This window comes from Sinocyclocheilus anshuiensis, unplaced genomic scaffold, assembly GCF_001515605.1.
Source record: "Sinocyclocheilus anshuiensis isolate Anshui unplaced genomic scaffold, SAMN03320099.WGS_v1.1 scaffold1425, whole genome shotgun sequence".
In the NCBI taxonomy this organism is placed as follows: Eukaryota; Metazoa; Chordata; class Actinopteri; order Cypriniformes; family Cyprinidae; genus Sinocyclocheilus; species Sinocyclocheilus anshuiensis.
This window is the reverse complement of record NW_015551044.1, coordinates 1,150,534-1,175,795: the sequence shown is the minus strand read 5'-3', so window position 1 is coordinate 1,175,795 and position 25,262 is coordinate 1,150,534. Positions and strand designations below refer to the sequence as shown.

The 25,262-nt window shown below is 35.2% G+C and overlaps 2 protein-coding genes across 4 annotated transcripts; one reads left to right on the top strand and one right to left on the bottom strand.

The window, feature by feature from the left end:
* Window positions 1–1,195: 1,195 nt before the first annotated feature.
* Window positions 1,196–21,501, top strand: taf1c (TATA-box binding protein associated factor, RNA polymerase I subunit C). 2 transcript variants are annotated; one of them, XM_016451249.1, is made up of 16 exons: window positions 1,196–1,607; window positions 2,784–2,898; window positions 4,106–4,158; window positions 4,302–4,393; window positions 4,498–4,557; window positions 4,720–4,967; window positions 6,347–6,475; window positions 6,652–6,769; window positions 7,405–7,476; window positions 8,995–9,130; window positions 12,095–12,220; window positions 13,390–13,567; window positions 14,084–14,221; window positions 15,255–16,354; window positions 17,368–17,710; window positions 21,428–21,501. In XM_016451249.1, exons 1-15 carry the CDS (start codon window positions 1,479–1,481, stop codon window positions 17,677–17,679), a joined length of 3,006 nt encoding a protein of 1,001 aa, XP_016306735.1. In that variant the 5' UTR covers window positions 1,196–1,478; the 3' UTR covers window positions 17,680–17,710; window positions 21,428–21,501. The 2 variants fall into 2 exon arrangements, with proteins under 2 accessions (XP_016306735.1, XP_016306734.1); XM_016451248.1 differs by having other exon boundaries at window positions 4,302–4,397; window positions 4,502–4,557.
* On the bottom strand, window positions 18,572–24,717 carry ccng2 (cyclin G2). 2 transcript variants are annotated; one of them, XM_016451252.1, is made up of 8 exons: window positions 24,260–24,717; window positions 23,335–23,476; window positions 22,847–22,984; window positions 22,516–22,766; window positions 22,201–22,279; window positions 22,026–22,124; window positions 21,443–21,645; window positions 18,572–19,507 (listed from the first exon to the last, which is right to left on the bottom strand). In XM_016451252.1, exons 2-8 carry the CDS (start codon window positions 23,437–23,439, stop codon window positions 19,390–19,392), a joined length of 993 nt encoding a protein of 330 aa, XP_016306738.1. In that variant the 5' UTR covers window positions 23,440–23,476; window positions 24,260–24,717; the 3' UTR covers window positions 18,572–19,389. The 2 variants fall into 2 exon arrangements, with proteins under 2 accessions (XP_016306738.1, XP_016306737.1); XM_016451251.1 differs by lacking the exon at window positions 24,260–24,717 and having other exon boundaries at window positions 23,335–24,215.
* Window positions 24,718–25,262: the final 545 nt, after the last annotated feature.

Genomic DNA, 25,262 nt, shown 5'->3' with positions numbered 1-25,262 from the left:
GAGAAACAAGAGACCAAAAAATGCAGATGAGTTGAAGGCCACTGTCAAAGAAACCTGGTCTTCCATACCACCTCAGCAGTGCCACAAACTGATCACCTCCATGCCACGCCGAATTGAGGCAGTAATTAAAGCAAAAGGAGCCCCTACCAAGTATTGAGTACATGTACAGTAAATGAACATACTTTCCAGAAGGCCAACAATTCACTAAAAATGTTTAGCTGATTGGCATGTCACCATATTCTAATTTGTTGAGATAGTGAATTGGTGGGTTTTTGTTAAATGTGAGCAAAAAACATCACAATTAAAAGAACCAAAGACTTAATCTACTAAACTAAACTACAGTCTGTGTGCATTGAATTTATTTAATACACGAGTTTCACAATTTGAGTTGAATTACTGAAATAAATGAACTTTTCCACGACATTCTAATTTATTGAGATGCACCTGTATATGTTTGTTTGTTTGTTTCATTTTTAATGTTATTTATTTATTTGTTCATCTTTTTGTTTGTATACATTTTTTTATTATTTTATTAATTTATTATTGTCATTATTTGTTTATTTTTTATTTATTGATATCTATTTATTTGTTTGTTTCCTTTATTAATATATTATTTGTTCACTTGTTTAATTATTCGTTCATATTTTTGTTTGTATTCATTTTAAAATGATTTTCATTTATTTATTTTTGTCATTAATTTATTTGTTTGCTTGTTTCTTTATTAATATATATTTATGTTTGTATATATATGTTTGTTTCCTTTTTAATGTGTTATTTATTTATTTATTCATCTTTTTATTTGTATTAATTTTTAAATTATTATTAATTTTTTGTCATTATTTGTTTATTTATTGATATGTATTTATTTGTTTGTGTCCTTTATTAATATATTATTTGTTCACTTGTTTAATTATTCGTTCATATTTTTGTTTGTATTCATTTTAAAATGATTTTCATTTATTTATTTTTGTCATTAATTTATTTGTTTGCTTGTTTCTTTATTCATATTTTGTTTATTTACTTGTGTATTTGCTTATTTATTCACTCTTATTTGGTTGTTTATTCATATTTTATTTTTTTATTTACTTTTTTATTTATAAAATTGCACTATTTACATAGTAGTAGTTTTATTTTGAAATGTTTAAAGTGCTTTTATTTTGAAAGGTTGTGCGGTGGCGGGCGTTTTGAAGCGTCTCGTGTATTGTGTCTGGCTTCCCTCACGTTGATCAGCTGAGGCGCCGCGTGAGACGGTTTATTAGCTGCCACGCGGTCGTATGCTAGCCACGTTTTTTCATAAACACGTGCTAATATTTACAGTATTTGTTTTTATTAGAACGGCATTTTCGACATATTACGATCTTAGAATGACATTCTCACTGCACTGAATCATGGCAGCCGTCAGAGCGCATGTGGACTCCCGGACACACGAGAACATGCCCGGGCTCGTCTGATTTTCAGGGCCGGGGAAAGACACCACCATGGACAGCAAATTTCCCAACCAGCTTTTCCCACACTTTTATCTGGACGGACCGCCTGAAGTAAAGCCGAAGCATACTTATGGAGGCTGGGGTTCATACGAGCGCGTGTTTGCTGTCAATGCTGGCCCGGTAAGACGATACACATCGTAATGATAATGAAAATAATGGTTTGTAACGCACACAATACAATGCATATAAGTTTAACAAAAATATCTAAACGTTCTTGATTCCTAAATGTGACCCTGGAGCATAAAACCAGTCATAAGGGTCATTTTTTTTAAATTGAGGTCTATACATCATCTGAAAGATGAATAATTAAGCTTTCCGCTGATGTATGGTTTGTTAGGATAGAACAATATTTGGCTGAGATACAACTATTTGAAAATCTGGAATCTGAGGGTGCAAAAAAAATCAAAATATTGAGAAAATTGCCTTTAAAGTTGTCCAGATGAAGTTCTTAGCAATGCATATTACTAATCAAATCGTTAAGTTGTGATTGGGTATACTTACGGTAGGAAATGTACAAAATATCTCACTACTTTAAAATATCTTTATAATATCTTACTACTTTAAAATATCTTTACAAAATCGATCATTTTGACCCATACGTTGTATTGTTGGCTATTGCTACAAATATTTCCGTGCCACTTATGACTGGTTTTGTGGTCCAGTGTCACAAATGTAGTATTTTATTTGTAAACCCCCTTTTTTGAATGCATCAGGATTTTATTTTTTATGGCATGCAATAATTCCTTTAGTAGAGTTATGTAATAATGATGATCGTCTCGTGCAAAATATTCTGAGCAAGAATAAAAAGACAGAAAATCTAAGTTATTAGGATGCACAAATGTGTCAGGAGCAAAGCAGTAAAAGAGAATGTATCTCCCGGATACGATGTCAAGGCTTCGAGAGTCCTGTTCTGTGGTCCGGTTAGAATTCAGTATTGTATGGTGTAGCGATATGACAGCACCCAGAATACTATCAAACACTTCAACGCAGCTCCATTCTTCACGAAAGATGGATAAAAAGGCGCACATGAAACAAAAACCTCGAAAAAGGATATACGACCAAATGCTGGCCAAATCACAGAGATTCCGATTCACACGGGATTAAGATAACAATTATTACAAATGACTGGAGGTCGCCAGGTAATACTAATCCTGTGCGAATAGGGCTTAATAGATGTTCAAGAAGATATAGAAGTGTATTTCTCATCTACAGTTTCATGTTATATTTCACATTCAGCAGCCTGTAATTGTGAAACTGTGTCATGACTTACCTGTATTGTTTATTGTGAATTTACAGTGTGATGGTGATCAGCCATCGATCCAGCATGTGTTTGAATCCCAGCACACTCTGAGTGGTGAGGAATGGGTGCCGGTCAAACCAGCGGTTACCCCTTTAATTCCACCATGTGAAGGTAAACGTCATTATTATTTAATGCTCTGAGTTTTAATCAGTTGATGGGCTCAAATTTCAAATCAAACATCTTCAAATCCCAGAATCTAAAATGCAGTTTTTGCTTTAATGTAGTGTGTTTGCTTTGTACTGTTAAATATATAGTCTGTGTATTTTGGCCATTTTTTTTATTTTAAGTCACTCTTTGATAAAAGTGAATTTAATGAAGTAAATCAGGGTTGTTTTACTAATGAGAATGGCAGTTTAATTTAATTATTTTATGTTTAAAATTGTCATTTAATAATATTTTTAATTGGCTTTGTGCATTTTAATTGTATGTTTTAGTGATTTTCTAATGTGCTGTTGATTTCTATTAAGCTTTAAATTATATTTCAGTTTTTAATTGTGTGTGTTCTGTTAAGGAAAATCATTTATAAGGTCACACAAGTTTTATTTTACGTTTTGTGATTTTAGTATTGTAATGTGATCTTGTTTAACATTAAATTTTTTCTATCTTTTTTTATTTAATTTTATTTGAGCTTTGTATCGATTCACAGAATAAAGTGTTTATATTAAGAAGATTATATATGTAGAAATATCATTTATATTTAAAACTGTTTATATTTTTTTTCAGTCTTGGTGGTTATTAGTATTTTATTTTGGTTTTATTTTTATTTTTGATAATTTTAATATTTTAATATAAACTAATTTTGTTTTAGTTAGTAGCCAAGGCAGTATTTTTGATTCAAGTTGGTTTTTATCTAATATTTAGTTTTTCATTTTATTTGCGCTTCATGTCAATTAACAAAATTAAGTATATTAAGTATATATTTATATTAAGAAATGTATATATGTAGAAATATAATTTCTATTTAAAAATATAATTCATAAGATCATATCATTTCTGCCATTTTATTTTCAGTCTTGGTGGTTTTTAGTTTTTTATTGTAAATTATATTTTGGTTAGTTTCCATAGCAACATTTTGAATTATTTTAATAGTTTGTTTTTTTTATCTAATTTTATTTTCTAATTTTGTGAGCTTCTAGTCAATTAATTGTTTTCATTAACAATAACACTTGAGAAATAAAGGTAATGTTTAATTGTAATGTCACACTGCAAAAAAGTGTTACTTGATCTAAAAAAATGTTTTAATGTGAAATAATTGCATATTTGTTTGTTTTATTTTTTTTCCCTTTTTTTCTTTTTTTTTTTCTCTTACTTTTCCAAGATGCCGAAGTCTCATCTGGTGTTCTTCCAGATCCAATGGATTTTCCAGAGCATGTAAGTTGATGAAGTAGTGTTACATAAAAAAAAAAAAAACTTTGGGTTTTGTCATTTTTGTTTTAAAGTGACTTTTTATTTCAGTGTCAGTGGAATGTTTGTATATAGTACAAAAAGCAGTTTTCTCTGTGTTTTCCCTTCAGATGCAGTATTTTTACCAGCATCACTGTATGGATGCGTTCTCCACGATGGGACATTTGCTTCAGGACAACTTATCTTTCAAAAAGAAACAGCCAAAGGTGAGAGAGTCCCGATGTGTGTTGGTTGTGGTCAGAATTCATTTTCTTTTTATGTTTTCTAGTGGTTTTGTAATCGTTGTCTTCTGTTCTTGTTTGTCAATCAGGATGTTATGTCAATGCGCTGGGCCAGGAACTTCATAGAGGGCTTAAAATATAAAAGGTACGATTTTTCTTTTATCTGAATCAAATATTAGTGTTTTACAATTACAAAAAAACAAATGGTTGAAGTCTGAGGAATAAATAATGTATATGGTGACATTTAGTTTTATAATGCCTAAAAATACTCAAAATCAAACCTCAGATGTGCTTTTCTATCCGTTAGGTGTGAGGTCGCGTTTTCCTCGAGGAAGATCCGTCATTTGCACCATATTGTCGGTGATATTGTGAGCGATGTTCCTCCATCTCTCCTGGCCTCGCTCCTCCATGAGGAGCTGACGTCTCGGCGGGAGCAGCAGCGGTTCTGTGCAGACGCCACAGGGGGCGCTCTGGGATACGTGCCCTTACACGAGTCCCGGGGGTACAGCGATGGCTGTCTGATCTATCCCAGCGGAGACGCAATGGACAAACTCAGTATCCTCTATCGCAGTTGTCATATGTCTTAGTTTGTTTGTTGCCATGGTGATGAACTTTATTAAGGGGTCAATGATCTAATACAACACTTCAGCATCATAGAAGTGAGATTTGCAAGACCAGGCATTCATTCATAAATTCAGTTCAAATTTAAAGTCATAAAAATACCTTAAATGGTAAAACAAAATTCTTTATTATCATTTTAAGAGATCTTAACGGGACAGTTGATCCAGAAATGTAGATTCTGTCACTTACTCGCCCTCAAGTTGTTCCAAATCTATGGTAACCAAACAGCTGAATGTAAAAAATCTTGTGTAATAAAACTTGTTTGTTTGTTTGTTTGCTGGTTTTGTTTTTGCCATGTAAATAGCCTTAGATGCTGACACGGCATTAAATAAATATATACTATACTATACCAAAAAGCTGAGGGTAGCCACTTCCACAGTATGGAAAAAACACTATGGAAGTCAATGGCTACCGGCAACTACTGTTTGGTTACCAATATTCTTTAAAATATCTTTTGTGTTCATCAGAAGAAAGAAACTCATATAGGTTTAGAACAACTCAAGGGTGAGTAAATGACAGTTTTCATTTTTGGGGGAAATATTTCTTTAAATTTGAGGGCGGAAGAACAGGAATCACGATGCAGCCTAATGTGATTATTAAACTTCAAAAGGCGATGATTTAATAAAAGAAACTTTCAAAGTCAAAACGTACTCTATAGGCTCACGGTTTCAGAGCGGTTCGCAAACAATGAATCATTTTGACTAAAAATATTTTCTTGAAAACCCCATGATTCTAGGATAATATTTCAATTTAACACACGGTTCTCTTATTTCAACTTTAGCTTATTTTAGACTAGCTGCCAAGGCTACATTTCTATTTTTTCAGTTAATTTTTTTCATCTAATATTAATATTTTATTTTATTTCAGCATTATTAGTGCATATTTTAGCTCCTTCATATTGTTGATTGACCTGGGGAGTATACATTTTAAAATAAGAGTCCCAAATGTGTTTTGGGTTTGTTTATAATTAAAAGTCCCCATTATATACAGAGTTTTTACACTGAATATTATTGGTATTTTTGTTGCACAGTAAATATACCTAGTGTTTTTAATGACTAACTCTTGAGGCTTCTTTCTGGGTTGCTCAGTCAAAGATCTTTCATTAAAATATTATCATCATAGCGATTTAGAGATTTATTTTGAGTTTAATTTTAAGTTCTATATTAAAATGTTCATTTAGTTTCTGCAGGTCTTCAAAAAGGATTGAAGTCTTGCATTTGGTGTTAAAATCTCTAGACACCCAGTTTTTAAATCTTTTTGGAAATGTTAAAGTGTTGTCATCTCACAGTATTTCCTTTACTGCCGTTCCTCAGATCTCCACAGGGTGGTGCAACAGTTCAGTGATGACAAGCCTCCTAGTTTTGTCATGGACTCCCAACCTTTTGTCTATTATTTGAATGGAACTGTCAGACAGATCAGTTCGGCCAATATGGAGGATGTAGGTGAGATCTGAGAAATGCATGGGCTGAGAACAAACCATACATTGAGGAAGAGTCAATACACAAGCCTAAAGAGTATTGCATTTTTGATAACATGTCTGGAACTCCCAATAAAACTCAAACAATCGTAATCACTTATGAAAAGGATTTCATGTCAAGAGTGTAAAATCTGTGTGCAGGTAACGTGGCTGTGCGGTCGGATTATTTCTGTGCTGTTTGGCTGCTAGGAGACAAAACAAAGCCACTGTTAATGGACGTCATCCAGACAAAAGATCGCTTCTCCTGCATCACCGTCAGGTGTGTTTGAAAGATCTCACATGCTTCTCAAAAGTATAGTCAAGATATATTTTCATCCATGTTTTAATTTATAGTTTTGTTGTGCAGTGTGTATAAAAAAGCAGGTGTTTTGTTGTAGATTAAATGTTATATTTTCATTTGACTACATTTTAAACGTTTGGTTAAATTGTTAAAGTTTTAGTTCATTAGGCACCACTTTTGATGATAAATTTGTGTAAAGTCATAAAACACAGAATCCAGAAAAATATAATGGAAAACACAGAATTTAGGAAAAAATCAAATTGATTTCTTGAGGCCCTAAATCAAAAGTTATCTTACTAGAGTTTAATTGTGCACATGTTATGTTTGGGTTCATTCTCAAGGTATGATATGGAAAAGATATTTTTCACCATATCGCCTAGCCCTAGTTCTAAATATATAAAATATATCATTTTCAGCATCCTAGATAAGAAAGTTTTCATATTTATTGCTTTTGTGGATTTTGTTTTCTAATCTTGTCTATCTTAAATGTATTTCTTGGCAGCTGTCTTAAGAAAAGCAGGAATGTGGTTTAGGATATTTGCTGGATCTGCATGATGTATTTTAGCCTTTGGCCTTTGTAACAGTAGCTAAACCTTATGTTTTGTCCTCTACAGTCCACACTTCCCCAATGAGCTCGCAGTGGTCAATGAGCGGGGAGCAGCTTATCTTTGGACTGCGAAAAAAGGGTATGTGTGTTTAAGAACAATATGTGCTTCACTGGCTGTCACCTTGTGCTTGGAGCTCAGTGTACACGACTCTAACATCTTCATCATATCAGCTTCCTCTACAAAATGTTCTTTAGTTGAGTTCGTCCAGTACCCAAGCGTATAGTAATAGATGTTTTTATGTCCGCATTTTTAATCTGCTTCGAGAGAATGTCTTAACTTCATTTACTCAACTCGTGTTTTAAACTTAACTTTCAAACCCTTTGCCATAGTTCAGAGATTCCCAAACGTTTTCGTTTGAACCCCTTTGACCTCAGATATATATTTATTTTTATTTTTTTTAAGTGTCACCTGAGATTAAGTTAATATTTCAGGAATTTAACAACACGTTTGCATGTTCACGGTTCTCTGACATCTGTTAATGGTCACCTCAGATCAGTGTTATTTATATATTATAGTTCAAATTTTGAATTAGTTTTTTTATGTTTTCAACTTATTTACATTGAAGTTTAAGTTTTAGTAATTTTATGTGCTTTTGTAAATGTTTTTTTAGTTTTATAAAAAAACAATCCATTTAGGTTTAATTTATATTTATTTTACTTTTAATAATTTTACTAAGTATTGTTATTTTTATTATTTAAATTTTTTTTTTTTATAATTAGATTACATTTTTATTTTTTACATTTAATACTTTCATTTATTTAAATGTAGTTGCCAAGGCAATATTTACAGTCTAGCTGTAACTTTTTGTTACTTTCTTTAATTGTAACTTTTTTTTTTATCTGGTATTTGTTTTGTTTCAGCTTAATTTCAGTTAGCTGAAAATATATTTTTTTGTTTAAGTGAACAATAACACAACTGCATGACATAAGTAAATAATATCTCTATATATAAATTAAATAAAAAAATATTTCATTTTTCTTTAGTATGTTTTATTTTTGTTTAATTTATTTTAATATTTTGTTTAATTAATTTTAATATTTTAGTGCGACTTTTATTTGAAAGCTAGTGTAAATGTCAAGATATTCCATGAATGAAAACATAAATTACAGTTTGTTTATCACAGAACATTATCATCTGGCTTCAGAAGGTATTGAAAATAGTGCATGATTTGTATTTCAAACTGTTAAGATGTTTTAATGGTGCTTTTTCACTTAAAACAAAGTTAAAATTTCACGTTTCGTGTTTCATAAAACATAAAGTCATATGATTTTAAAATGAACTGCAGTGCATTTGTGAAATGCGTTTGTCGTAAACACAAATACCACCGAAAGCTGTTTATTGCAACAAAATATATGTAATGCATTGAAGTTCGTTTCCATATTGCATTCACCTCAACCACAAATCCTATATGAAAGCTCCAGTTTCCACTCCTGACTCAAAGTTTATGATCACTCAAAACCAGATTCTGAAGCAGAAGCTCTGTTTTGCGGGTTAATAAGTCTGTCCGCTGAGCTGATGCAAGCTGCAGCACGATGCAGTGTGTGTGTGTGATGTTGTAACCTGTCCAGAGGTTTGTGACATTCTGTTCTCTTTCAGATTGCAGAAGTTCCGTGAAGAAGATTCCAACCTGTACTTCAATGCTAAGTCGCCATGGCGATGGTGTGAGTTCTCCTGTCACCCGAGAGTGATGGTGTATGCTGACAGAACAGGGGCGGAGCTGACAGACATTCGGGTAAAGCGACGCCTCTTATTATTGAAAAAAACCCGGTTATGGATATCCTATATAGAAATGAGTCCTTCATAAGCATTTAGCACCTTGTCAGAGTGCACTGTGTGCATTTCATTCATTTTGATAGTCTAACCAACAGCTCCAATCAGTGAAGAAGCAGCATAATGCAAAGGTTTTTGTCCACTGTAAAAATATACAGTTTATTGCACGTTATACCCTGTAGTGTTTATAACTCACGAATGATTAATTCCACAATCAAAAGTGGATGTTACTGAGACAAAATAAATATTATACAGCTGAAGACACACCTCTTCTGTGAACACTTAGGTCTAACTAATCCACAACCATTAACAAAGGTGCTTCCTGTAACTCACATTTAAAAAATTCTTGTTCTCTTTCTCTTCTTGTCTGCACTAGCTTGGATACTAATCTTGATTATGCTTTCAATTCGGCATTGTATGTTGAGTAATATTGGCTTCTTTAATGCTGGATAAAAGCATCTGCTAAAGGGATAAATGTAAAATGTCAGTGTATTTGGCTGGTTGGATGAGGTGGGACAGGTGAAGAGAGACCACTTAATATGATAATATACATATAATATTAAAATTACATTATGATTTTTATATTGAATTATTAAATATAATTTAGTGATGATTTAATAACACCAATAATATTTAATAAGTCTCGTTACCACATTTGTATTAAGTCTTATTGTTCAGTGTAATAGGATTTAATAATAGCAATAATTAGATAATGATATCAAATCTTTTTTTGGTGTTATTGTACTATTATTGTATAATTGTTATTAATGATAGAATTTAATATTAAGTCTTATCTAATTTTATTAAATTATATTGTTCATAATAGTAGGATTTAATAATAATAAAAATTAAATAGCATTATAAAATACTATTATTATTTTTAACTCAGTGTTATTATATTTTTTAATCTAATTATTAAGTATTAATTGGATGTAATAATGATAATAATTAAATAATTATATATATATATATAGTTTCATCACCTCTGTCAGCTGTAAGTACCGTGTCATAGTAGTTTTTACTTTACAATACTTTGAAATTCACTTCAATTGAGTTTTCAGTCCATACAGTCTTTAAACTTTACTTTTTTTATTTTTTCAGTCACTGAATCACACAGACCTTGACGTTTCAAATTTCCAGGCAAAGAGGAAAAGGGTGAGTCTAGAGCTATTTAAGAATTTGAAGTGTCAGATAAAAACGGGGTCTATCGTGGATGTGTAGAAAAAGAAATCCATACATATTTTTCATGCTTAGAAACAATTTACTACTGTACTTTAGTACATGTTGCAGGGATTAAAGTTATCCGTCGCTACGACGGATTTCCGTTAATAGCAGCGAGTTTTGACGGATTTCCGTCAATTGGAAAAAATGAGGGGAAAAGAAACATGTAGCGCGTTGTTGTTCTGCCAGCACACCAAAAATCATCCTGCAGCTTCTCAGTGCAACATAGTGACGCCACTCGCATCATTCACAGTCAGATTATTAGCAGAGAACACAGAGCAGAACATGAATTTTGGCACAGGATTGCGGCTAATAATAACAATTCTACGCATTCCCGCAGGTTCCGCGCTTATAACACGATGACAGATGACGGAATGTATCATTTGCACGTGCTGTCTTGAGAACTCACTCGCTCGCTCTCATTTTCTGTGCGCCCACCGATCGCGATAAGGAGAGTGACAACTTTTAATAGTTATTAAGGGAGTTTGCAAATGTGATATTGATTTAATACAACAGTTCAATAAACAAGTACTGCCTGATTTTGCTCTATTTCTTTAATGAAAATCATTCCAAATATAGTAACAGCTCAGCCGTTTCATTTATTCAATGAGAGTGTTTTTTTTAACAAATCTAGTAAATCAGTGATTCATGATTACCCATTCATAAAGACAGTCACTTGCTTCATTCCTGAATGAATCAGCAGTTTGAATCAATTGAATGAATGAATGATTCAGTGATAAAATCAGTGACTTGCCGCCACCTGCTTGCGGATTTAGTTTTATTTTTAGTGTATAATTTCAGTTATTTAAATCATTTAATATTTCTGTATTCAAAATGTTATATTTAAAACATTAATCTCCACATGAATATATGAATTTGATTGCACTCATGTCACCTCTAAGCCTCATTAAACATCTGAAAATGTACCTACAAGCCACTTTTGTGTTCTTCTGTGCCACCTCTGTACAAATTAATTTTTAATTAATACAAATTTCATGATTGGTAACTTATTTGTCTTATTCTACTACTTATTATATTGTTTTAAATAGAAATTTTAAAAAGCTTATAAACATACATTTTTGAATTTGACAGATGAAAATGATGCCGTTACAAAGGTAAAAAGAAAATACCCCTGTAAGTCCTCGTATTAGGAAGGATAATTTTTTATCAGAATTTTTGATTATTGATCATGCTCCTAAATTTGTTAAATTAGGAGGACAAGAGCTCATAAAAAGAAAAGCAAGCGTAGAACTTGGGTGGGGAGGGGAGGGGAGGGGGCGTGGTCCATGAGAAATAGTCCTGCCACCACAACTGGAAAAAAATCCTAGGAAACTGCATACATTTAATAAAATTAGAAAAATGCCATTACAAAGCTAAAAAAAAATGCCCCTGAAACCACTTTAAGGAATCAAATGTCACCTCATATTAGGAAGGCAAATTTTTGATCAGAATTTGTAATTATTGATCAGGTGCTCCTATGTTTTTTAAATTAGGAGGACAAGCGCTCCTAATTACAAGAAGAAAAAACTGCTCTTAACCTGTGTGTGACAGGTATGGCTGTGGAATGGGGTTTGGCTGAGGAAAAATTTTCAGTCAAAAGATTTTATTTTTTGCTTTAACCCCTGTATTCTTCTCTTTATTCCTCTGTGTTTTTATTTAGGTGGTTCTCAATTTAATATGAATCTTTGTCACTTCCTCTGTGCAGAGTGCTGATAGTAATCACACGTTGTTCCGGGTCGGAAGGACAGCAGCTTGTATGTCGGGAGAGCGAGTGATACTCGCCAAATACCTGAGTAAAAGCCACACCCATCACCACCTCATTAATACCCAGGTAAACGCCGTCACATATCACATAACATCAGAGGGTTTGGGTCAGATACTAGCCTGAGGGAGTGGCAGCGGTGGCTCACCCTGTGGTTTTTCCAGGCCATCCTACAGAACTTCAGGATCAAGATTCAACACTGAACCTTTTTTATTCTTTACAGGAAATGTTATCAGTATCAGTATAATTAGAGATTTGATCTTTAATGCTGTGGTGTGGAAAGTTTCCTTATTGAGTGTATTTTATCACTGTGATCTTGACCACAAAAAGCACCTTGGCACTACCATGGTATTTCTGTGGTAATCTTTGAACTACCTTTGTGTACACAAATGCAATTGTATATGAATAGAGTAATCATTAAGTGCCATTGTATTCTAGTTTTTGACTACTGTTTGAAGGTTTAAGGTTGATAAGATTTTAATGTTTTTGAAAGGTCTCTTTTGCTCATCAGGGCTACATTTATTTCTTTAAAAATACAGTAAAATCAGTAATATTGTGAAATATTATTACAATTTAAAATAACTATTGTGTATTTGAATATATTTTAAAATGTGATTTATTCCTCTGATTGAAGATGAATTTTCAGCCTCATTACTCCAGTCTTCAGTGTCACATGATCTTTCAGAAATTATTTTAATATGCTGATTTGATGTTCAGGCAACTTTTATTATTATCAATGTTAAAAACAGTTCTGCTGCTTAATATTTTTGTGGAAGCCATGATGCATGATTCTTTGATGAATAGAAAGTTCAAAAGAACAATTTATTTGAAATAGGAGTCTTTTGTAACATTATAAATGTCTTCACTGTCTCTTTTGATCACTTTAATGTGCCCATGCTCAATATAAGTATTCATTTCAATCAAAAAAACCTTTTGAACCTTAGTGTATATGAAGAGTTCATTTGCAAAAACAGATAACTCCATTTCTAACAATTTTCAAAAAACATGTTTAGTCTTTGTGCAGTTGGGTTATTTTGATTAGGTTAAAACATAAATAAAAAATACAGCTAACTAACACAATAAAACACAAAAACATGATAACTCCTTTTTTTCATGTTTTTTATTATGTTATCTCTTTTTGCAAATAAACTCTTCTTATTTAAAGACTCACAATGTTACTGGTATCTGATGCCTTCACTGTGCAGTGTAAGAGAAATAAAGCACTTCCTTGTCTGCAGTTTTCCACCTACATCATGGATGAACGGGTTCCCAGTGTCCCCATGCTGAAATGGGACCATATGATGGAGTCTCCACCGATGTTTGCCTGCGATTTGCCAGCACAGAACCCGAGCCAAACGTGCAAACTGCTGCTGGGTGCTCAGAGGTCACAGGAACTCATGTTACTGCAGTACACGGGTGAGGAGTTTGGTGTATGAGTTACAGTTTCGTCATAATTTGTGCTTTTATGTATTTAGATGACGCTTTCATCCAAAGCAAATTGCAGTGCATCATTATGAGCCTGTTAGTTTGTATGTTACTTGGAAATGTGCACCAGCTGTAGTACAGGAAGATAATTATGTTTATGCAAAGCAAGTAATAGTGGTATGTAAGTTGAATTGTATTGGTCAAATTGGTTCAAAAATTGGTTCTGCTGCGTTGCTTTTGTAATTTTGTAATGTAAATGAGCTGGGCAGGTGTCTATGACTGCCATGCACTTGTGCAAAAAACTTAAACTTCTTTTCGTTTTATACGTTTTGCTGCATCTTGCTGTTTTTGATTGCAATAATGTGTGAACTGCCAATAAGAAAGTCTTCAAACAACTCCAAACAACTTGTGGTGTAATGGTTTGCTCTGTAATAAGTGTCGCTTTGGATAAAAGCATTTGTCTAAATAGCTGAGTAAATGACTGCATGTTAATTTTATGTCACTCAGGTGGGAGAGAGCACGTCTGTCAGACTCGGGGATCCATTCAAAAGCTTTCAAGTCCCAAAGAGAGTCTGAGCCACCTAAACCTTCTGCTACCCCACAAGAGACACCTCGCTCAGAAGAGACTGAATGTGCCTGCTGCAGGTCAGGATGCTTTTACAACCATTTCAACAGTTTTGACTAGAATTAAGTATTTACTCTATGAAATAATTGTCAGTCAAAGCAAATAACCAATTTTGCATTTATTGCTTTATTAAAGAGCTGACAAAACCAGAAGTAGAGTAATTCATATGACTGTAGTTTGTAAATTAGGTCAATTTTAATTTTGTCAATTAATCGTTGGTGCATTGAATGAGACACTGGGTAAAGTGGGATTGCTAAGCTTTCCTGTTCCATCACAAGCAAACTGATGGTAACACCACCTAACTCTAGCTGGGGTTGTCATGTGATCACAGTAAAATGTGCAAAAAGGTTCCAGATTAACTTTTATTATACGTCGGCACAATTTGGGGATTTTTCTGACAAGATTGCAATTAAAAAAAATAAATAAACAAAAACTGCTTGTTTGTAGGGCAGCACAATTTGGCCAACAATTTTGTGATTTGTATACCAATATTACTATTAAATAATAAAAAATGGTATTAATATTTATGATAATTATTAATAAAAAATTAAACAAAAAAATAGGAAATATCACTGTAAAATAAAGAGTGTTTAAGAAAATAATTTTAATTTCATACGATTTATATATGTCTTAATTTTCTAATGTTGAACCATCAAGCTTTTATTTTGGTGGAAAACCTTAAAACCTCTTGTTTGTTCACAACATCCAGTACTTCTCAGCACAAGTATGGAGAGGATGTTTGGCATATGTTGTGTTATCAAATGCACATTATATGTGACCAAAATTCACAGCAGATGCAGAGATGGAGTTTGTGGAGCAGCATTGACTGCGAACCAAGCCGCTCTGAGAAACTGAAAACACTGGATCATGAGCTGCTCGCGTGTAAAACAACACAGTGCCGTGCTTCACTCTGAAACTTGCAGTGCATCTATTAACTTAATTAAATCACAGCCTTTGTGATTTTGGTTTTATTTCAATTATTCAAACAGCCCTACTCGATCATTTGGTGCAGTGATTATCAGACTAATGTGCTGCTTTCACATTCTTCCTCAGGTTTCACAGCTGTACAGAAGAAGGACTACCTGTCTGTTTTCCAGCTCACAGAAACCGGAGACATCTTTTACCAAACACTGAAGTTGCACATGGATCAGACCGCAAGCAATAACGATGCACCAGAACAATCTGTCAGTGTGCAACCTACAGTAGAAACTGGAGAGAGCGAGAACATGCAGTCCGACAATGACGACCAATCTGTTCGGAGCGACTCTGAGACTGAGGGACGGCAGGCGGCGCTTCGTCATTTGGAAGTAATTGACAATGTTGATAATGATGACTTAAACACTTTGGATACAAATGAAAATTTCAATTCGATTGGGAATAACCCAACTTGTTCCACCAGACCGCCCAACCCAAGCAAGGATCCAGATCTCCAAGCTGCCTGGAACAAATGGTTTAAGCCCATTTTCAAAAAGGCTGAGGCCAAAAAGCGACACCATAAATTTCGGCGGATCAGAACGGATCATTTAAAGGGCATGACGGGCAAAAAGCTGAATAAACCAAAGGAAGATCAATTGATGAGACTGAGGAAAGACCTTCAAGAGGTCATGAGGAAGAAAGAGATGCTCTTGCATGGGGTCACTTACCTCCCTCACCTGAACGTTACACCGGTTCCCGATCCTGTAGATGCCGATGACTGGCCTGACGATGTGAGCCAGCGGTTGACTGCGTCGTGGGAGGGCCAGTGGACATACTGGTGGGAGGAGAAGCTGGGTTTGAACCAGGACAAGAAAATCGCGGCTCTCCGTCGAAAGCGTCGGAGAGCGAAGCAGGCCAAATCTCACAGTCGCACCTCACTTTCTGGAAGCTTCACCTCGTCTGTGAGTTACCAAGAGAGTCTCTCTGGTTTGTCATCGGGGGAGAGTCAATGTCTGGGTTTGGATGACAAGACTTTGGAGAACTCAGACTCGCAAGCTACGGACATGGAGGAATGGAGAGCCAGACCTGAGATTCACAGAAAGAGCCCCATAATACTGAGACGGTTTTTAAATGAACAATCGACTGCAGAAAAAGCTTTCAGATCTCCTAGAAAATCTCCTCCAAGGCCTGATCAAAACCTTTTGACATCTCCGTCAAAATCTCAGTCTTCCATTCAGGTAAGGATTCCTTAATGGAATTTTAAAGCCGATACTGATGTGATAAATTATCATTTATAGCTATTTGTGGTGATGCCTATAACTGATCGTTTGACTTTTGAAAAAAATACATTTAAAAACTGATCAATTAAAATTATTCTCTTGAATGAGGGTGACTGTCCGATTTTATGCTGGTTTAATGAGAAATGAATGACATTAAACTAGCATAAATTGTATTGTCCATTTGTTAAAACATTTAGGGTCAGTAAGATTTTTATTTTTAAAGTAATTAATACTTTTATTCAGCAAGAATGCGTTAAGATAATCAAATGTGTCAGTAAGGACATTTATAATGTTACGGAGATTTTTTGGAAATAAAAGGCAGCACAACTGTTTTCAACATTGATAATCAGAAATGCAAATGCTTGAGCAGCAAATCAGCATATTAGAATGATTTCTGAATGATCATGTGACACTGAAGACTGGAGTAATGATGCTGAAAATTCAGCTTTGCATCGCAGGATTAAATTACATTTTACAATATATTAATATAGAAAATGGTTATTTAAAATGTTAATAATATTTCACAATGTTACTGTTTTTACTGCATTTTTGATCAAATAAATGCAGCCTTGGTGAACAAAAGAGACTTCTTTCAAAAATCTTACCAACCCCCTTTAACTTTTGAGTATTTATGGTTATCCTGATAAATCGTTTTAACGGATCGCAAAACAATGGAATAACAGAAACATACAATGATCTACACCAAAATGTGTCAAAACATCATAAAACTTCAAGTTTTTGGACCGTGTTTACTTTGTGTTTGAGCTTGTTTAATCTGGATCATATTTTGTGCCATTTTCATGAATAAGCAAAAACATGCCTGTGTGTGACTTTTTGTGTGATGTTTTTGCTTATTTCATCTTGACGTATAAACAAAATACTGTATTTATAATGTCATATGTGTACTCTCAGCAGATGATCGCAATGTTTTTAAACAGTGCTTTTGATACGTTGTTCATCTTTACTTTCAGGTTGAACGACCGACCTCTAGAACCCCTAGTGTTGCAGCAGGGATAGATTTGGGCCCTCCTGCTTCGCTCCCCTCCACACGGCCAACAACTGTCCAATCGAAAAAGCTCAAGGAGTTTTATCTTAGTTCCCTTCCCACGTCCCAAATATCGACTCTGGACTCCGCACCGGATGGTGAATATTCTTCACCTCGGGTTCGCCTTTCTTCTCCGACTCCTTCATCTCATCGTTCCTTGCATTCCCAGAGAGTTCCCCAATTCAGAAGCCTCTCTCAGGCCTCCCAGCCAAAGAAGAAGTCTCGGATGGGCTTCTAAAGATCCGCCTCCGAACAAGGAATGCTGCAAGGCAAGTGACCTAGTTTTTGTGCGGTGTCGAGTGTTTGGGTACTGTACAGAGGCGCGGGATGTGTTTGAGCGAGAAACTTGAGCCAGTAGTGAGAGTGTGTGAGGAACTGCACATATATTTGTGCGTTTGTAATGAATAACAAATGCTTACTGTTTGAACCAATTAGAGCGTGCTTGTGGTCTTTAGCATAGTTAATGTCCGCTTGCTTTTCTCACTTGATGTATGCGTTTACATAACTTGTATAATGGCTATAGAGGAAAACCGAGGCATTATGAATATCTCGATTGTTATTTTAAGTTTATTACTTTGGCTTTCAAAAAAATCTTCAAATGCTTGCTGTGTGGTTTTTCTAGTGTTCTCATTCAAAATGTCATCAGTATGTAGTGCATTGTGTGTAATGAAACTGATCCTCTGGTATTTTTATGGCATGTTGCCCACCTGTTCCTATAAGGGAACAGAAAGATTGTTTCCAGCCTTTGACTGCCTAGACATGCACTGGTTGTTGGTTTCTCATAAGAACGAGTTCCTGTTTTTGGGGAAGCTGAAATCGCATCACACTGGGCAGAGTTGCATCATGCACTGGTTGTTTGTAAGTGTGTAAATCAGCTGATAACATCATGACGTTGTTGTTGACGAAGGCTCTTGCGTGATGAATCCGCTGCTATGTCTTACTGTTACTGTGTAAAATATCCTGCGGCACTGAGGCGATTTACAACATCTGCTGTCTGTTGGCCATTTTCTATGTGTGTGGGATAGTTGAGGCTCATAGGAGCACAGAACTGATTCAGGAAAACCAGACTAAGCAAAACAGGAGACTGAGTGAATTTCAAAATAGCTTTTTTAACTGTGAACGTTTTTTTTTTATATTACCATGTCAAAAATAAGTTAATATCTACAAGATGCTATACAGAACGTATATGCATTTTTTTTTACATTATACAAATGTACATTTTTTATATTGAATAAGGTTTTTTAGGCTTTTTTGTTGCACATTTTCAACGTACAGTATTTGTCTTCATATATCGGCTAAAGTGAAACTTGTACTAAGTTGGCAAGTAGGTTAACAACATCACACTCACATACACACACGAAAAATATACAATCCAGTTTTTCTGCGAACACCATGCGCACCACAGTAAATCTCTTGACTGTTTGACCTCAGAGAGGCGGCAGTTCTGCAGGCACGCAGCTTTCCCGCTGTCACACGCTTACAATCATATTACAAAACTGTGCAAAGCACCAAAGTACAAGTCTCAAGTTGTTTCCTAACAGTCTAGTGTACCTTGGATATGTCATATTGAGTCGCCTGGAATGCTGACAAATCCGAACATGCAACTACTATATATATGCTACGGCTACATCTTTTTTTTTTTTCTTTAAGTTTTTAGCTGCCAGTGTTTTGCAGTGCTGAATTATTTCACTTTTAGCTTAACACGAGTAATCAAGAGAGATGTTTACAGTATTTGGACTGGCTTTGTGTAAAGCCATAACAGAAGAGTTTTAAAATACAATTCTGATATTTTGGACTCGGTGGTGTCGTCGAACTCCGGCACAATGGCACCTCGCTGTATAGCTTTAGGTTTCCAGCCAGGAGAGGTCTGTGACATCATCTTGGAAGATGACAAGGAAGCCACATCTCCATTGGTGGTTGTGCTCCTTGGCAAGTGGTTTAGAGCGTATTACTGTCTGTGGGCACGGGAGCGGAAGTTCGGGGGGAAGTAGGGCCCCTCGGCGTCGCTGCCCAGTGAGCTGCTCAGACTCTCTTCCCCGGAGCTCAGGTCTTCGCTTGAATCCTCACTGTCGTTAAAAAAAACAACAACAACAACAACAGTCAGATGCGCTCATTTATTTAATTATTTGACACAAATTCATAAAAGAATATTGTATTTTAGTGTTATTTTAGTATTTATATACTATTATAGTAATATTAATATTTTGAATGGGCTTTTATTTTTATATTTTCTGTTTTAATTTCAGATTTGGGTTGTTTTAGTAATTTTATGTTTTTCTTTTATTAGTATTTAATATATATATATTTTTATTAGTTAACTTTCATTTTCATTTTGTACATAAACATTTTTGTTTATTTCTATTTAAGTAAAACTGTTTATTGTATTTCAGTTTGTCATTTTAGAACTTAAACCTGTTTTTGTACATTTCTACTTGTTAATTTTTTTTTCAGTTTTAGCCATTTTAGTCCTTAAACTTATTAGTAATCAATTTGTAAACTTAATTAGTAAAAGTCCTTAAACTTAGTAGTAAACAGTTAGGAATTTTAACTTACTATTTCGTTTAAAAAAAAAAAAAAATTCTGTTGATGTTAAATTATTTTTTATTTTAGTAATTCTAGTACTTTATTTTTTTTTGTGCTGATATTAATGTTTAATCAAGTTTTTCATCTAATATTTATATTTTTTATTTCAGCATTATTTCAAATAACAAAAACTATTTTTCATCATTTTAGGTTTTTTTTTTGTTTTGTTTTTAGTAGTTTAGTTAGACTTACACATTTGCCCCATAGACATCCACTGTAAACATAAGTTTTTTGTCCACAAACTAGGACTGCACGATAAATCGAATGTGATAGTCATGCGCATCTCATCAGTAAAGCTGGTTCTGTGATTAGTAGTAAGTCTACATCACGTGCTTTCAGATGGAGCGGCATTTAATACACCGAGTCGTAGTTCGCGGACAAGCTACGTAATATCGCGTTCATAATTGAATGCGATTCATCTGCGATTATGAATGTGATATTGCGTAGCTTGTCAGTGAACTACGGCTCTGTGTATTAAATGCCGCTTCATCTGAAAGCACGTGATGGAGATTTACTATTAATCACAGAACCGGCTTTACTGACGAGATGCGCATGACAATCACATGCGATTTATCATGCAGCCCTACCACAAACTAAAGTCTAAATGATTATCTGTGGTAATGAAGCTTGACTGAAATCATGTATGCGGTTCACCTGGAATATTACTCAGTCGTAATGGGGGGGGAAAACTGTCAAATGTCAGATCTTGTTTTGTACTTTGTCAAACTGACCCCACCTCGCTCGCCCTTCTCTTACTCACAGGTGATGCAGCACAACCTGTGACCTGTTTGTAAATAGTCATTATTCACTACCCACATTCCACTGCTGCACCTAGTTTGGCGTGTATGCATATTTAAGCCATTAGCCATCTCAAAACAGTACGTCCTGTCTGGATTTTCAGCTTGTAATCAGCTGTGTTGGTAAGCCTCAGGAATTAATTATTGCTCCTTGTGAGAAAAACGCTCTCGGGTTGGTTGCTAGGACGTGACTAACTATTCATAGTTATCAAGTAACACTGTAAGGACACCTGATAGTGCAACACTGGGTGGGGCGTTCAGAAAGAAATATTGCATTATCCAATAAGTTTGAAGTTTTTCATTTTTTTTCCAATTTAATGTCATCTTATATTTAACATTATTCCAATTACCAAAAAAACTATTTTTAATGGCTTTAAATTTAGTTTAATTTTGACTAATACATTTGCCCCTTAGACATCCACTGCTAACACAACTGAATTTTGCTTGTTTTCACAAACTGAATGAGGAGTCTAAATGATTTTCTGTGGTAATCAAAGCTTGACCAAAACCATTTGTATGCGGTTAACCCCAAATATTCCTTTCCGTTCTGCCTCTATTGACTGTTTAGTACGAGTGTGTCATCCTAACATCTGTGTTTTTCCTCAGGTGAGCTGTGTTTACCTCTCGCTCTCGTCCCACGCGCCCTCCGGGATGGTTGGCAGCTCAGGGACGCTGCGGTAGCTGCTGTGCAGGTTCTGTGCCGTCCTCCGTGAGACGATCCACACCAGTTTCTTGTGGTCAGGTTTGGCACATTCTGGAGAGGAGTATTCCCTCATACATTGACCTACCAGACCTCGCCAGCGCGCTAGGTCAGCCTTGGAGATCTGCAAACAGACACGGCTGCATTAGACACCAGCTTACATAAGGACAGGGCAGAGAGCCAGCCTCATTTTGGACAGGAGTAAACCAATAGCCTGCTGGCAACAGGACTGGGTTGAGAGCTTTGGATTCTTCCTACTCCATAGATGTTTAAGTGCTGCTGAAACGAAAGGTATATTTTTGTCTACAAATTGTCTGATTAAACTTCTTGACTTAGAACCAAACAGAGCAGCCTGTGACATTTAACTTCATTTCTTCACTTTTAAAAAGGTTTTATTGATGCTCAGGGGTGTTTAAAAAGGTTGACATATGAATTTTTTCTTCACTTTTAAAAAGGTTTTATTGATGCTCAGGGGTGTTTAAAAAGGTTGACATGAATTTTTACCTTCAAGTGTGTTTGTATGCGCTGGCCGATTTCTAGCAGGTCCGCAGACTGTAAGGCCTCGATCTCAAGCATCAAGAGCGACAAAGCGAGCACCGAAGGCTAAAAAAAGAGAGTTCATCAGAATGCAAACTTCTATGCAACTTGCTTCAAGAATCACTGTTTAAGTTGTTCTTACTTTTGCTTTGGAGAAAACAATTCTGCATAGGCAGGCTTTCAGCTGGGCTTCAAGTTTGTCAAGATTCAGGACGTCTTTTCTGAAAAGGACAAAAAGAATTGGTGCATTAAGAGAGATTTTGTTGACAAATTTAACAAGTCTAGTCCGAAGATAATCTCCTAGTTTCTGCCGTCACTGTGACCCATATACAGCAAAGTGCACTTGCCAGCTCTGTTTCTCAACCTTTACAAGTCAAAGTTTCCATTGTCGAGCCTGCATGTTAATAGAGTTTATCTGGCTCAGAGTCTGAAGTCTGATAATGCCAGCCATTCTTACCTGTTGGACGTGTGTGAAAGTGCAATGGCGTGGTACAAATGCAGGAAGGTTAAGGCTGTGACGGCTTTTAACTGGAAGTTGAGCTTCTCTGAAATGATCTTCTCCATTCGGCTGAGGTCTGAGACGGTGAACTTGCACTGGCTGATGCGAATGAGCTCATGGCTGGATGAAACATTGCACTCCTCTTCGGTCACTCGGGCGGCGATATGAAGGCAACCGATGCTGATGCAGGCCAGATACCTGGGCTGAACCTTTAGGCAACATAAAAGCGATCAGTCATAACACGTTTTAATACGTTAATCAGATGGATTGACTTATAACTAGTGGTTACCTTCATCATAGCTATAAACCTGTCCAGCAGGTTAACAGCTAGTACAAAGGTCTGAGTGCTGTAACCGAAGAAACTGGTCAAGCTCCAGAGATCTTCCACTCGAGCATCTCGACATTTGGCTGAAACTCCATTACCGTTCTGAGTGGATGAGGAGAAATTAAGTAACAGATGCTTTGAGTAAAAGATTGGGTAACACTTTACTTGAAGGGGTGTGCATAAGACTGACATGACACCTTCATAATCATCATGTCATGTCATGATTATGTAGTTGTCATGTCATGATTATAAAGGTGTCATGTCAGTCTTATGCACACCCCTTCAAGTAAAGTGTAACCAAAGATTGTTTTGCATGCAACGTTACATCACAAAAAGTATTTTTTACAGTATGCAATGTACAGAAATACAGTGCAAATTCCCATAACTGTTATTTATGTTTTCAAATGAAGTTTGTAAATGTATTTTCACAGAAATTTGTAAAACTAGCTTACCTCTTGTGTGGATTCAATCAAACTGAGTCCGGTTTCCTTCGGCAGATACTGAACCTCCTGGTCCAGATTGCTCCTCAGTTCTTTCATCAGTATGAATGCCTCCATATTTTCACTTTATTTGTGTTTCAAGTCGTCAAAACACCTTTAAAAAGGCATAGAAAAGCAAAGTTAAGTAAATTCCGTTAACACAGGGCAGTGGGTCAAGGTTTTGCCCAGCCCCCTCCGCTCAGCTGAGCCTCGGTGTCGGGTTTCGCTGGTTAACGCCTTCCTACAGGACATCCAAACAAATAAGCCCGACCCATTCCGACTGAGATGGACAAATAAATGTGAAATCGTCCTTTTTAAATCGCTTTGAGCTAAATAACGAGGTTAAAACTGGATCGAAAGTGAATGTCATTCAGTGGAGTCCAGTTGATTCTTCAGCTGGAAAATACCTCGACTGGAGGGGGAGGGGTTTAAATCTTCTGTACAGTTTGTTTTCGACATTAAATTATATTTGTATATTACAGTATAATAATTCGGGAGCTGAAACGTTAAACTGATCAATCGGCTCGACTCAAATTTATACGGAAATTTATTTCAAATAGCAAATGTAACGTTACTGGCTTAGAAAGTAAACATTAAAGACGACCAAAAATAACAAGGGATTCGGTCATTCCAGTAAAATAAATCTATAATTTGCATTAGTGACATACACAAATGATCGATAAAATGTCATAAAATACCATTAAAGTCGAAAGGAAACACAAATTACTTCGTCAAATTCTAACGTTAGTCCATAAATACAAGCATAGCCAAAGATCAAGCCCATTTTCAGGAAAAAAAAAAGAAATACGACCATAACATTTAAACCGTGACAATTCATCTACATAGACAATTTAAAAGGAAAGAAATATTTTATAGAAGGTTAATAAAGGTACATTACCAGGGATGTTAAAAGGGCATATTGTGTTTGTGTATCCGAGAATCTTTCGTCTGTTTTCTCTGCTTCTCTTTCCTTTTGTTGATGTTGAATGTAGCTCCTCCCCCTGGGCCTGTCACGTAGGAAACGTAAGTCGCTCTGTTTAGATAGTTTTATGAGTTTTAGAACGCCTGCTATCACTTCTATATTTAGTTAAGTGTATTTTATCATGTCTTCTCGTTATGTCATATCTGTTTTAAAATATTTCGGCTATTAAAACACACAAGCGTAGTTTTAAAGCGTTCTGTGTTGTAAGATATTGACAGTCTTACGGACCAATAGGATCGCTCGAAGATGGAGCGTTCAAATAGTCCGCCCAAAATTCTCAGCGCTCATTGGCTGCTGGTTTTCATGTAGACGTCGACGATTGGTTAGCGAACCGATAGCCCGCCCTTCTCTGAGAATGGTTGTTGCTGGGTTTTGTGACGGTTGCCAGGGGGTAGAACATATAGTACAAATGCATTCTTTTCTCAGATGCTGATTTCTTGATAACAGTTTCTGTGTTTTCCTCTTACACCATTCTTTTTCTATTCAATATTCATTAAATTATACATGTGTTGTCGACGTTTTAGCTGAATATTATAACAGATCTGATATGTAGTGAAGTCTGATTCGGTTGTTATATTAAACTGACGTGTGAGAGGCGAGAATATTCCTTTAGGTCAAGAGATCACATCGAGTTTAATAAAATATCGAAATTTATATAATACATTTTTAAAGCTTAGAATCCGCGAAGGAAAAATATCTAGATGTTAAAAGTATTATAATTAATTTATTCAGACATTTAATCCTTTTAATATCTCTTTTGTACGATGTTTTATGTATGTCTGTGTCATCTCGAGACCCTGAATAGGATTGCATGTGAAAGTAGTCCCTCTACTTCAGTACGAGCTACACTCCAAAATCCATTCGACAGGTTAAGTAGTTCCGTTATGACAGTTACCGAATTCACAAAAAAATCCGTTGA

What these genes read in the sequence shown, in the direction of transcription:
- ccng2 (XM_016451252.1), bottom strand. Translation starts at nt 23,439, where the DNA reads ATGGAGGCATTCATACTGATGAAAGAACTGAGGAGCAATCTGGACCAG. An exon ending in GGTTTATAGCTATGATGAAG is followed by an intron (nt 22,767 to 22,846) that starts GTAACCACTAGT and finishes TGTTGCCTAAAG; the next exon opens with GTTCAGCCCAGGTATCTGGC. An exon ending in GCATACAAACACACTTGAAG is followed by an intron (nt 21,646 to 22,025) that starts GTAAAAATTCAT and finishes GTCTGTTTGCAG; the next exon opens with ATCTCCAAGGCTGACCTAGC.
- taf1c (XM_016451249.1), top strand. Translation starts at nt 1,479, where the DNA reads ATGGACAGCAAATTTCCCAACCAGCTTTTCCCACACTTTTATCTGGAC. An exon ending in CAATGGATTTTCCAGAGCAT is followed by an intron (nt 4,159 to 4,301) that starts GTAAGTTGATGA and finishes TTTTCCCTTCAG; the next exon opens with ATGCAGTATTTTTACCAGCA. An exon ending in ACTGAATGTGCCTGCTGCAG is followed by an intron (nt 14,222 to 15,254) that starts GTCAGGATGCTT and finishes ATTCTTCCTCAG; the next exon opens with GTTTCACAGCTGTACAGAAG.